Genomic DNA, 12,188 nt, shown 5'->3' with positions numbered 1-12,188 from the left:
GATCAAGTTTGGGTCTTTGAGGAACTCAACGATCCACCTGGCATTCTGTGATGAGCCGTTCCGTTATTGACACACAGATTCCTCATCCTCATCTGCAGGCAGATATTTATCGTGATGGCCTCGTAGCCGGATGGCCTTCGCATTATAGAAGAGTTTCATTCCACTATGATATTAATCAATAAAAAACCACAAAAGCAGATATCACAATTACAAAAAATGAAATCCCAATCAATTCCAGTATTAAGTCACAAACAAGGAGAATCCGAAAGTAGGGGTTTCTGTTACTTGAATTGAACCAGTTAAAAATGAAGAGGCGGCTTTCTAAAGGCATTTGTTGAGAGAAAGGAAACTATGAAGTTGCGTAGACAAAGGAAGAAAGGTAGCTAGCCAGGGAGGGAGGCCTCCAGACAACGTAAGCTCGATTCATTGAGCAGATAAAAAATTTTAGATAAAATGAAAAGGAGGAAAACACCCGCTTCACTAGTTCGCCCTGGACCATGCCTGCGACACCCCTCACCACCTCCGCCTTCAGCACTGAGAAGAATCCTTACTTTCTCTCCAAACTTGCCAGTCGACCGCCGTGACCAGAGACAACGAAGTTGAAACGGACAACAAATAGGGTTCAACACATGTTTGGGATTTTAGGATTGACGATGTTCAAAGGATAAATTAGTCATTGACTTAGGATATTTTAGGTAAAGATATCATAAGAATAAAATCGTATTTTCAGGTAAAGATATCATAAGAATAAAATCGTATTTTCAATTTAAAAAACTAACATCTCACCCACGATGTAAACTGGACTGTATTTATTTGTAATAAACGAAACACGAAGAGGATGGATGTAAATTTCCCAAAAATCTATTTGAAAACTTTAATAACAATATTTGCTACTATTACCCATACATTACCCTTTTTTTCTTCTTTTTCCTGTTTTTTTTTCTTTGGGGGGGGGCGGGGGGTGTTTGCTTACCCATACATTACTTCCACAATAATAAGAAGAAAGTTTCCATTCTTAAATTAATTTCACTTTCTTGCAACCAGATGGATCCATCTCATCAAAACTCTGCTAAGGGGGGCTGCCGCTGATCTGAAATGGCATTTGAGGGACTAATGATGTGGTCTGTTCTTTGATTCTTCTGTAGACCTGTAAACTGTAAAAGTGACTAACGAAAATTTTATGCCAAGAGTTGATTCCAGTGGGCAGAAATTTTTATACCAAGAGTTAATTCCAGTGGGCAGCTAATATTGATTACAACAACAAAAAACTCAGAATTATCCCAACTACCGCATAATATTGAGTAACCCTGTTCAAATTTAGGAGGGGGGCCAACCATGGACAGAAAGACTATATCCCAGATTCCCAGACCTCCAAACAATTAATATGCAACAATTTACTTTTTCTCCACCTTCCTATTCTTAGGAACAAAAGGCGGAGATGATTAAAATGAAATTAAATTTAGGCTCCATTTGTTTCGATGTAAAAGTGCTGAAGTAAAAAAAAAATAAATAAATAGAAACACTAAATTTTGACCATAGAGATTATCTGATCCCCAAAAATGAAAAATATATTATAAGTAACATATTTTCCTCACTATATTTTTACTTCCTAGGAATTTTATGTCGAAACAAACAGAGCCACATAAAAAAAAAAAGGTCTGATTGATTACCACACTAAAGCCAAAAGTAATGTTGTAATGAAATTCTCCAGTCAGCTATTAGTCCTAGAAAACTAGCTTGCAAAAGGGGCACCTCCAAGCCACCACTAGGAAACTTCCATACAACACGAGTTGCTATTAGTTTTCATACCAGCTTGGTCAACTTGACAAATGCAACAAATTGTCGGTGCTGCTGAACTGCATATGCCTTCAAGAGATGCTGGCATCACTTTTCTCTCCTGAGGATTCCAGTGTATTCTTCTCCACTGGGATGGGGTCTACACCACCTGGAACAAACATCATCCCTTCATGACCTTGCAACCTAGTTTGGATGATACAAGTACTACTTCTACTACATGCTGTGGATTTAATTAAATTGGCTGTTGGAATTATAATAAAAAAAAAAAACCCTTCGAGATAGGCAGCCCTTACTTTTCCCTTCTGACGAATCCTGCAAGGGCTTCTTCAACGGGCTGGGTTCAGTACTGCCTGGGTTCGTTAACGGCCGTTTAATGCCTCTTCCTACCACACCAAGATGAGTGACACTCACAGTCTCCTTTGTATGACCTGTTGAAACAGTTGGAGAGTCAAAGCCCACACTCTCCTGGACAGTACCCATCTGCGAAGAGCTCAATGCTGTTGAAGGTGCACACTTCTGGTTGCCGGTTGCTTTCGCAGAAACCATTTTAAGGACTTCAGAAAAGATAGATGACGGGGTTAAGACAAGCTGTTGGAGGTCTTCAAGCTGAAATTCAACATACAAACGAGTTACCATGATGTATATAATAAAGTCATACGCTTAAGTAGATATACCTAGATTTCTATCCAAAAGGATGCAGGATTTGAGCGACACTTGCCTTCCTTTCCAACTCGCTGGAGAGTTCCTTCAGTGTCCCAATCTCAGATTCCTTCTCTGAGACTGAAGGTTCAGCTTGAGACCCAGCAAATGATTGTTGGTTCTTCTGACAGGGGTCAGCAACATCCATCGCCTCTCCCGAGCATGTTTTTCTCTTTAGTTCATTAACTTCATTGATGAGTCTTCCCACCTGAGCCTTGCAAATTGATAAGGCCCTCTGACAATATGGAATGGCTTCTTGAGCCTTCGACCCAACCTCCAGACACAAGCATATCCTGAAATTTCTGAATTTCAAGTTAAGGATGTGACTGAAAACATCATCAAGTTGGGCAATTGGGTCTATAGGACCTTGCCAACAACCATTACCGCTGCTGCTAGCAGCATAAGAAAGCCACTCAGCTCATCATTGGAAATATAATCAAACTAATGGCAAAGCACAAGTAATTTGATACTATGTCATCCCAGACATGGATACAGTTCAGCAATTTGTCGACTGTCTGGTTCAACCAGGCATTCCAGGATGGAAAGTGCTTTAAGATAGTCACTTATAGAAGTCTCAATGTCCTCTGAGGAACAGAAAATGAAGCATATTACTCATCTAAACAATAGGTACCCAAATATTCTTAGCAGAGGAAACAAATAAGAAGATAATATAAGCAATCAGAAAAGAGGAACCAATTTTTCCGTTCTTTTGGGTAGTAGAGTGTTGAACCTCTTTCTAAAGCAACCTCTGCCAAAGCTGACAATATGTCCACTTTTTCCATTGTGTCACCAGGATGCCTTTCAACAATTGCCCTTGCAATATCCAGCATCTTCCATGCTAGATCAAGGTCAGATTCATCTTCATCGACTTCAGCCAGGTCCTCATCTTCACTCTCCCCATCACCCTCTTCAACCTGATCGTCATCACCAGCACCTATTATCTCACCCCCCCAAAATAATCAACAAAAATGGTCAGAAGGTTCCTTATTTGGACAGCCAAATTTTTTAAAAAGCCTTGCTACCATAAATAATTTCTCTTAGCCAATAGACCACATGAAGATGATCTTCTTTCACTTTTCCAGATCGATTGCTTGAACAAGAAAATAGTTTTAGCAATCTTCCTATAGTCCCAAACTGAGTGTTGATACACTACTATTTTCAGTATTTTGTGCCCTAGTCATTTACTATATCCAATAAAACAATATAACATACATAACACATGTATATCAAGTCGCTACACAGCTGTTTGATTCTGAGCCAAGCTAGGTCCAAAGGTAGAGCAATGAGCAAGGCCAGAGCAAGGACCAAGGTGTATCCCAGCTTTGAACCAATCACAGAAAATAAATACCTCAAACCCTAGGCTGGCAAGCCAAGGTAGTCCAAACTTCGAACATATCACCAAAAAAAAAGTTGGGGCTTCAAGACCTGGGCTGGCAGGCCAAATTTCTGCCCAGGCCAACTCAGACTTATGGCGACCAAGAACAACGTTCAAACCCATACACAAGCTTACGTTTGTATGGTATTTTACATGAAATACTCACCTCATGGCCATCTTGCGATATGGTACTATCCCTGCACATGATTTTCAGATTCAATCGAAAACAAGAACCAATCCCCATGATCATTTTGCAGCCACAGTTAACCCATTAAATCTTTTTCTTTTCCAGTAGAAAATAAATCTTCTCCCCAACCAACTCTCACCACTCTTCTTCATCTTCACAAAGAGAATAGTTTTGAACTTAAAACATTCATTCAAGGAGAGACTGTTTCCAAGGTTTGAACCTATGACAAACATGTTGCAATAGTGCAACTTAACCGTTGCAATGAGTAACATTATTCCACCTGATAATTTCTCAACCACCATTACCACAAAAAAATGCCCTACCAAGCATGATTGTAGTCCGAATTGGAAAGGGCTTTTTTTACTAATGAGCACCTGGAAACATGGATAAGTCTTAAATGTGGGATTGACTCAAATCTTTCTTTAAAAACCTTTGGCTAGAAGGAAATACATATCTAAAGCCTTAAAAACAAAGTTATAAGCAGAAAAGAATACTGGAATGAAAAGTATAACCAGCTACATATTTTCACAACAAGAATGTTACAATAGATAATAAGAAAGAGAGGCGATGCAGAAGCATTCAAGCCTGTGCATTAAGGTCCAAAGGAGTTGATGTGGCATCTCGTTAAATCCAACAATGATGTAGATTCCCATGCCAACCCCATATATGGGCTTCACTATCGAAGAAGAAAGGTTGCAGCAGTGCTGATCGAGCCAGCTTCGTACTGGCCCAGTTTAGCGTCTTTCCTGGTTCAGTTTTGCAGCAGAAGAACCAGTCCAATTGGGTCATTGAACCAGCTATATTTCCCCTTTATTATGTTCTCTTTATTGTCTTCTAGAAGGCCATCTACAGCAGCAATCAATGAAGGAGTCCAACAGCTTCAAGTAACTTGTGTTACAGTTCACATGAACAGTATTTTCTACCTTTTTGTCTTCTTATGGTTTGACTTGGTCAACCATGGTTTTGAGTGAAGATCAAGTCTTCTAGAAGAGTCCTTATTGTTCTATGTTAGTTGCCTAGAAGACAAGTTAGTAGTTAGTTGCCTAAGCTAGTCAGTTTCTATTCTTATGTTAGTTTCCTTTTTTATTTACCTTCTATTTTTTAAGCTGAACTCACTCCTATATAAGAGAAGCTGTTGTAATCAATTAAAAAAGGTTAAAGAAGTTTATTTTAAGATGGCCTATGCTGTTTTTCTGTGGGATGCAGTTGGGTGGGATGTCTAAACTTGAGGGTTGAGATGCCCAAAACCTAACCACCTTCTTACCCATTCTCAACCCTCCATCGAATTCTCTTTGTTTCTTTTATTTTCTTCTTTATTCTAACTTGTGAGAGAGCGTTTTGAGAGTTATTACAAGATTGTTTGAAGACTTGAAGCCCTCTCAGATTTCTGATCAGAAGACACACACACACAGCTTATCGATCTTCACTTATAAAGCTTTCTCAGGAAGAATGTTCAAGTGCATAACTTCCAGATCAGATCCCTAATCGCTGCAGGATTTTAAGGGTTTATTGAGGACCTTAGGATGACCACTTTATCAGCATTTGAGGATCATCCGACGCTTCCAACCCTAGTTCTTGAAAAATCACTAAAAGTTTCCTTTTTCGTGCAACCAGCAAATCTCTCAATCCAACTGGCAGAAATTGCTCAATTTTTTTATGGTTTTGTTCACTCGTATAGGAACTTCACTCGATCCAAAATTCAGCTCCATTTGAGTTGTGGTTTGCAATTAATCGAAATTTCTCTATTCAGCCAGAATGTCAAATCTTGACTGGGATTAGGTCCTATGTGATCTAGTCTTACATCAAACAAAACCAGTCCAGAGATAGTGTTACAACAGCCATGAAGAGATGATTGGTATGGGTAGGTTCTCATCTCCAGATTAGGAAGCAACAGATCAGGTTCAGTATGTTTGTTGGTCAACCTGAAACACACAGGCTTCATATGCAAAAGTGAAGTGCATTTCATATATCAATACTTGAATGAATGCACATGTAAAGCTTGTTAGTAGGGAAAGCAATACGTAGTATCCTGAAATTGCATGTGACAAGATGCAGATATCATGTAATGTATCATACAACTTGTCAATGCACAAAAGCAAATGATTCATGCTCTTTTTCCCACTTGACTATGTCAACAAATTTATCTACTTATCCGGATGCACAATTCTACCAAGATGAATAGATCATGCGGTACCACCACCACTTATTAGACCATGATTATACAAATGTAAGTCCAGATGAAATATTAAGAGAGATTCTAACCATTGACTTGTTCTTCCCCATTGAAAATTGAAGCCTCAGCTTGTTTGCCCTCACTTACAGCAGAAGTGATGGAACATTCCCCATCATTTGCTTTCATAGTAGTTTCATGTCCACTAGAATTTTGTTGAGAATTAACCTCCTTCTTGGGCATTGTACCCAAAGGATCAGCTTCTTCTTGGGCTTTGTACAGCAGGGCACATCCATATTTATAGTAGGCAACAGCACATTCTGGAGCAAGTTCACCGTAGTGTGCAACCCTGGGAAAATATTTAGTGTTTGCGATTCAATTACAAAACCAACTTAAAAAAATAAAAATAAAAGAGAGAAAATGAAAACTTAAATTATCAATAAACTGAAAGTGAACCAGGGAGCTCTATATTTTCTAGATGTAGTTAACAACACAGTAGCACCGATACAAACTGTCAGTAATTGGAAAATCAGACATTATAAGTTCTAACAGCCATTTTAATTGTAAATAATAGTTGAACTACAACCAATACCTCATAATTAAGAGGTCATGAACTCTCCTTGGGTCCTAACTATCAAAATAAATAGTTGAACTACAAGCCCAAAATAACAATATTTTCATTTCCTTGAAACTGTCCTATAAGGTGGTTCCAATGATCTAACAACTTATATGGTTCTAAATTAAGGTACACAAGCATGACATCACAATCTTGAAAGACAAGCATCATGTTTCACATTGACCCTAAGAAGTTCTGTTCAGCTTAAAATATATCAACAAAAGAGAACCACGATCATTTTAAGAAAATTAAAAGAAACGAAATGATTTTGCTTCCGTTATTTTCGAAATATATTTCATTTCGTATCTTGATAGCCAAATCCTTCGAACTCAACAAATAACCTACGTTTTCAATTCGTAACCCAAGTCGATGCTAGTACGGGACATGCGGTAATATGTTTAAATAAAAAAACACCTCCTTTTGTGCTATAAATTCAATCTGGTTCCAATGTTATGAAGAAAAATTCAAGAAGACAACGAACAACAGAAATAAAAGTACACGAAACAGGTTAATAAAATCAAGATGTCCGGAATTGACGATCATTTGCAGACCTATAAAAGAAAAGAAGATAGAAGATACAATCGAAAGAAGAGCAAACCTGATCTCCACAGCACGGCTGAAACATTCAGCCGCTTCAGTGTAATCGCTCTCTTTTAGGGCCTTTGATCCTTTCTCCATAAGCTCGGCAGCATGTTCTAAAGTTTTCTCAGTGCCGTTATCAGCCGAGGTAGAAGAATCTCCGGCGAAGGTGCCGGAAGATTCCACCCCTCCCTGACCTTTCGAGTCTATCATTGCTTCATCAGAAGCTAGGGTTTCTTGAACCACTGTGACAACCGTTTCGTCTACCTTCACGGACAATGGTTCAGGTTCCTTATCCGTATTTTCTTCGGGTGATGTAACTGCGCCCATAGTAGTGGGAGCTTCCGCGGAGGAAGCCATGGTCGGAAAGAGAAGGGTTTGAGTTTAGTTTGGCCTTTGCGCTGCAAAAGCCCTTTATGGCGGAAAAACAATGGAAAACTGGCTTTGAAATGAGACAGGTTTCTCTAGGCGGGGTGAAAATGTTAAATGTACGGGATAGGGATAGGTATGCTAGCGCATTACTAGGAACAAGCTATGCTAGCGAAATTTTAGCCGTTAGATGAAATATGAAAAATCTTATCCATTCATGCGGCTAGGTCTTACAAATCCTACCCAATATCGTTGCTCCACGGCCTTCTTTCACCCAACTCTTCCTTTGCCCTCACCTGTCGCCGCTCCAATTGTTACTCTCACAACCACGACCCCTTCTCTAACTAGTGTGCTCGAAGCATCACCGTGAAAAGTTCAAACGTTCCTGCAACACCACTGAAGGCACCAAGCTCCGGGTCAGCTATGTGAGACCCATCTTTCTCTTCCTCCTCTTCCATCTTCTCCTTCTCCTATTCTTCTTCCTCAAAAGGCAGTGTACCTTCCTTGCAAACCCACAGAACCCGACTCTTCTTCTAGCGGAGTTCAGGAACTGGGGTGTGCAGTAGAGGATCACGGCGGAAAGAATTTTACAGCAATGGTACAGAATCTCTTACAATATTATCATCTACAGCCAATACCCTCATTCCATCAGGAAAAACCTCTTTATCTTTGCTCTCTGCAGATTCCACAACCTGAGACTGATCATCTTGTTCATCCTTCTCTAGATGATGTTCCATTCCCAAAAAGGAAGGAGAAAATAATCTCAAAACTCACAAAAATCTCTCAAGATATCAGTATCAGAGATTATTTTCCCAAAAATTATACCCTCAGAGTAAGATTTCACAGTATTGTCTTGGGAACATAAAAAGAAAATAAATAGAAGGGGAACTTATTACAATCACTGATGTAATAGTGCTGTGGGGATTCTCATAGCAATGGATTCAATAACAAATTAAATACACAAAATCTTCTATTCTTCAAAGGAAAAATCTACAAGAGTAGAAAGAAAATCTTCCGTGCCTTGATCATTCCAAATCCCCTTCTTTCCAAATAATAAAGAGAAAAAAAAAAATCTAATTTCCATAAATAAGATTGTAATATAGTGAAAATTTGATCTTTAAACAAAGATGAGAGTTTCTCTTATTTTTCTTTTTCACCATGAATTTAGATTTTCCAGAAAGGAAACTACGGAGTACAAAATCAAGTGGATGGGTATTCACAAAAGGCAAGTTTTGCATTCTCTCTAAAAATTTTCGAGATGGAAAAACTCTCAACAGTTTGGGTTTGCTCCGAAAACCATTATCTCATAACCCAGTTGCTCTTTCATTTTCTTTCTCACTGAACTCCCACTTAATTGCTCTCATCGACATAAAAAAAGCTTTGGATCCTTTATTCTAATATATTTTTATTCCAAAAATTCAGTATCAATTAACCCAATTTTCAGATTTGAAGAGTTGCATGAGAATCAAGTATTCAACTTGAAAGATTGAGAATCAAGCCATGCACATAGGGGGGGGGAGAGAGAGAGAGAGAGAGAGAGAGCTTCGGATGCTTGGAAGAAATTCTTTATCATTGCTGTAAAATTCTTGCCGATGAGCTCATTGGAAGAATCGATTAGCCTTATTACCACCAGATCGTAAGAGAGAGAGAGAGAGAGAGAGAGAGAGAGAGAGAGAGAGAGAGAGAGAGAGAGAGAGAGAGAGAGAGAGAGAGAGAGAGAGAGAGAGAGAGGGCGGTGTTATTGGGGGTGGAGGGTTTTGGGAACTGCCGGCGGCAACATTCCGACAAGGCTTGAATTGTTAAACCAAGGTTAAGGGGAGAGATAAGGTGTAGTAACGGTAGATTGAAGCATTGGACATTTTCTCTCCATCTAACGGTTTTATTTAAGATGGTCAAATCCCACGGTTAAAATCCTGCTAGTATACCTTATTCCTAGGTAATGCGCTAGCATACCTGTCCTTTTCCTTAATTGTAATAAGCAAGAAAACACGGATAGTGAAATATGATTGCGTACTTCGCGGCCCACGCACCGTGGCAAGAGTTCAGTCCCTTATTGGTTTGGTCTTCTTTTTTTTTTATTTATTTATTTATTTCGTCTCCATTTTCATTCAAAGATTTGGTGAGATTAGTTTGGTCGTCAAGAAATTAAAATTATAAATAAAAAATAATAATAAAATAGAGTTGAAAAATAGACATAAAATCAATTATGAATTTTCCTTTCTAAATTTTAGAAGCTAAAGCATTAGCCACGTTCCTAGTTATTAAACTCTCTGAATTATTTGCTAATAATTATGCTGAACAGAATTTTATCGAATTTTACGAATAATTTTGTCTGAATCCGAATCAACTAAAAAATTCTCGAATTTTATAGCCTTTTTAAAAAATTCACGAATAATTCGGCCGAACCGAATTTTATCCGAATTATAACCTAATTAAAATAAAATAAAATAAAAAAAAATAAAAAAAAAAACCTTTATCTTGAATAAGTCAATTAGCCTTTAGAAAATAGTGTGGTTATTATGCATTTATTATCCTAATGTTACTTTTCTTTTCTTTTTAATAGAAAATCGACAAAGCTTATATTTTCTGAGGTAATCTCTCACACTTCTACCCAAAAAAAAAAAATCTCTCACCCCATTTTGATTTGACTAAGTCTTACAGTCGTTACTCTCTCTCTAGTCTTTAAGCTGAACATGCATGGTGGGTGATGTGAGTCTAGCTGAATTTGTGCTCAGTCCCCCTTCTCAGTCTTTCTATCTCTAATTCAATTATTTGAGTAATAGAAAATAAGTTTAGAAACAAAAAAATATAGCTAAATATAATATTTTTATCTTTAAAATTTAAAATTTTAATTTTTATATCATTTGTATGTTATGTTATGTACATATGATAATTGATAGATAATATGAAACAAGTATTGCAAATATTAAAAATAACATCCGAATTTTTTGTCCACTTTTTATTTTTGTAAACAAATAATTCTCGAATCCGAATTCAAACTCGAATTTTATTATCTCCGTTTTTTTAAGCGAGATTTTGACCGAATCATTGAATTAATGAAATGCATTGATCCAAATAATTCTCCATCCGAATAATTCCCTAAGACAATGAGTAAAGGAGATAGAGCTGAAATTACAATGAAATAGGGGATAATCATCGATGATGGATTGAACTCTCCAACGAATAGAGGAGATTCACTGATTGAGAAGGTGCACAACTAAAAGATTATCATTCTCAATGACTAGATTTTGAATCTCATGCTGACGAGCAGTAATCATTGTCATCTTACAAGCTAGAGCTTCTGCAACAAGAGCATAATTCCAGCCAATTTCAATTGAGAATCTGAATAAAAAATGAGGAGTGGATGAACGGCAAACGTCTTCAATTCCATCTCTCCTTGGATTGCCTTGACTAGCACCATTAGCATTAAATTTCACAAAATGAGGTAGAGGTGGTTGCCACTGACCAGTCCCAGCGGAGTGAAATGAGGCGTTAACCAGAGGGAAATAATTCCTAGCAAAAACTATAGCAATTCTAACAATGGAAGAGGCTCAAAACTCTTGCTCCCTAAAGATGAAGTTCAGGTACGCAGTTCAAATATGCACATAGTACTGCCGAAGAAAGCCATCTTCAAAGACTCATCTCTATTATTAGCTCTGAAGCTGGTAACTAGAGGGTTGATCATTTCATGTAGTGGCCTGTTAAGGAGACGTTGATCTAACCCTGTAACTTGCCAAATCTGATAAGCAAAATAGCAGTATTTAAAGAAATAATTACTGTTGTGTACCTGAAAGGAACATAATTGACAAAGGTGATTAAGCTGCAGTCTTCTATTGTTGAGAAGATCAGGTAGAGGGACTCTTTGATTAATGATTTTCTAAATGATCTGTTGAACTTTTGGGCCGTTGGCAAATTCCAAATTCTAAGCCACAGGATCAACTGAAGATCTCAAACCACTGAGAGCAATGCCATAAGCAAAAGATATAATGAGAAATTTCCACTTGCAGTCACAAATCAAACTATTCTATCCTCTCCCGGATAAGTGATAAGTATAATATCACTCACTCACATGTTGTTTTTTCGGGAGATTTACTATCACTCCCCTACACTTGGCCTATATTTACTGAAATTCCCCTATGTTTTACCTTTTTATTGATACTTTCCAGTTTTTTTATTTTTACATCTTTTTCTTCCTTGCTCTTTTTAAATACTCAGGTTACTCCTCATTTTCATCTATAATCTATTAAACTTTTTCAAATTGACTGGTTCAAATATTTTGAGTAAAGATGGCATATGAGGAGCAGCATCAATTTTCTCCCTATCGATAATTTAAGGGATTCAAACTTTTCCGATTATGGCACGACACAGGGGAAGCTCCCTTAGTGGGGGGGGGGGG

At 37.8% G+C, this 12,188-nt stretch overlaps 1 protein-coding gene across 1 annotated transcript; it reads right to left on the bottom strand.

Moving 5' to 3' along the window:
* Nucleotides 1–1,545: 1,545 nt before the first annotated feature.
* Nucleotides 1,546–7,896, bottom strand: LOC122091703 (NASP-related protein sim3). The gene is made up of 7 exons (XM_042661781.1): nt 7,443–7,896; nt 6,321–6,577; nt 3,227–3,430; nt 2,990–3,080; nt 2,516–2,798; nt 2,091–2,403; nt 1,546–1,945 (listed from the first exon to the last, which is right to left on the bottom strand). Exons 1-7 carry the CDS (start codon nt 7,781–7,783, stop codon nt 1,869–1,871), a joined length of 1,566 nt encoding a protein of 521 aa, XP_042517715.1. The 5' UTR covers nt 7,784–7,896; the 3' UTR covers nt 1,546–1,868.
* Between the last annotated feature and the right edge of the window lie 4,292 nt (nt 7,897–12,188).

Source organism: Macadamia integrifolia, chromosome 10 (genome assembly GCF_013358625.1).
Source record: "Macadamia integrifolia cultivar HAES 741 chromosome 10, SCU_Mint_v3, whole genome shotgun sequence".
NCBI lineage: Eukaryota > Viridiplantae > Streptophyta > Magnoliopsida > Proteales > Proteaceae > Macadamia > Macadamia integrifolia.
Note: the sequence above shows the minus strand (reverse complement) of the source record. Positions and strands in the feature narration are given on the sequence as shown.

What these genes read in the sequence shown, in the direction of transcription:
- LOC122091703 (XM_042661781.1), bottom strand. Translation starts at nt 7,783, where the DNA reads ATGGCTTCCTCCGCGGAAGCTCCCACTACTATGGGCGCAGTTACATCA. An exon ending in AGCCGTGCTGTGGAGATCAG is followed by an intron (nt 6,578 to 7,442) that starts GTTTGCTCTTCT and finishes ATATTTTCCCAG; the next exon opens with GGTTGCACACTACGGTGAAC. An exon ending in AGTCGACAAATTGCTGAACT is followed by an intron (nt 2,799 to 2,989) that starts GTATCCATGTCT and finishes CTTGAAATTCAG; the next exon opens with AAATTTCAGGATATGCTTGT.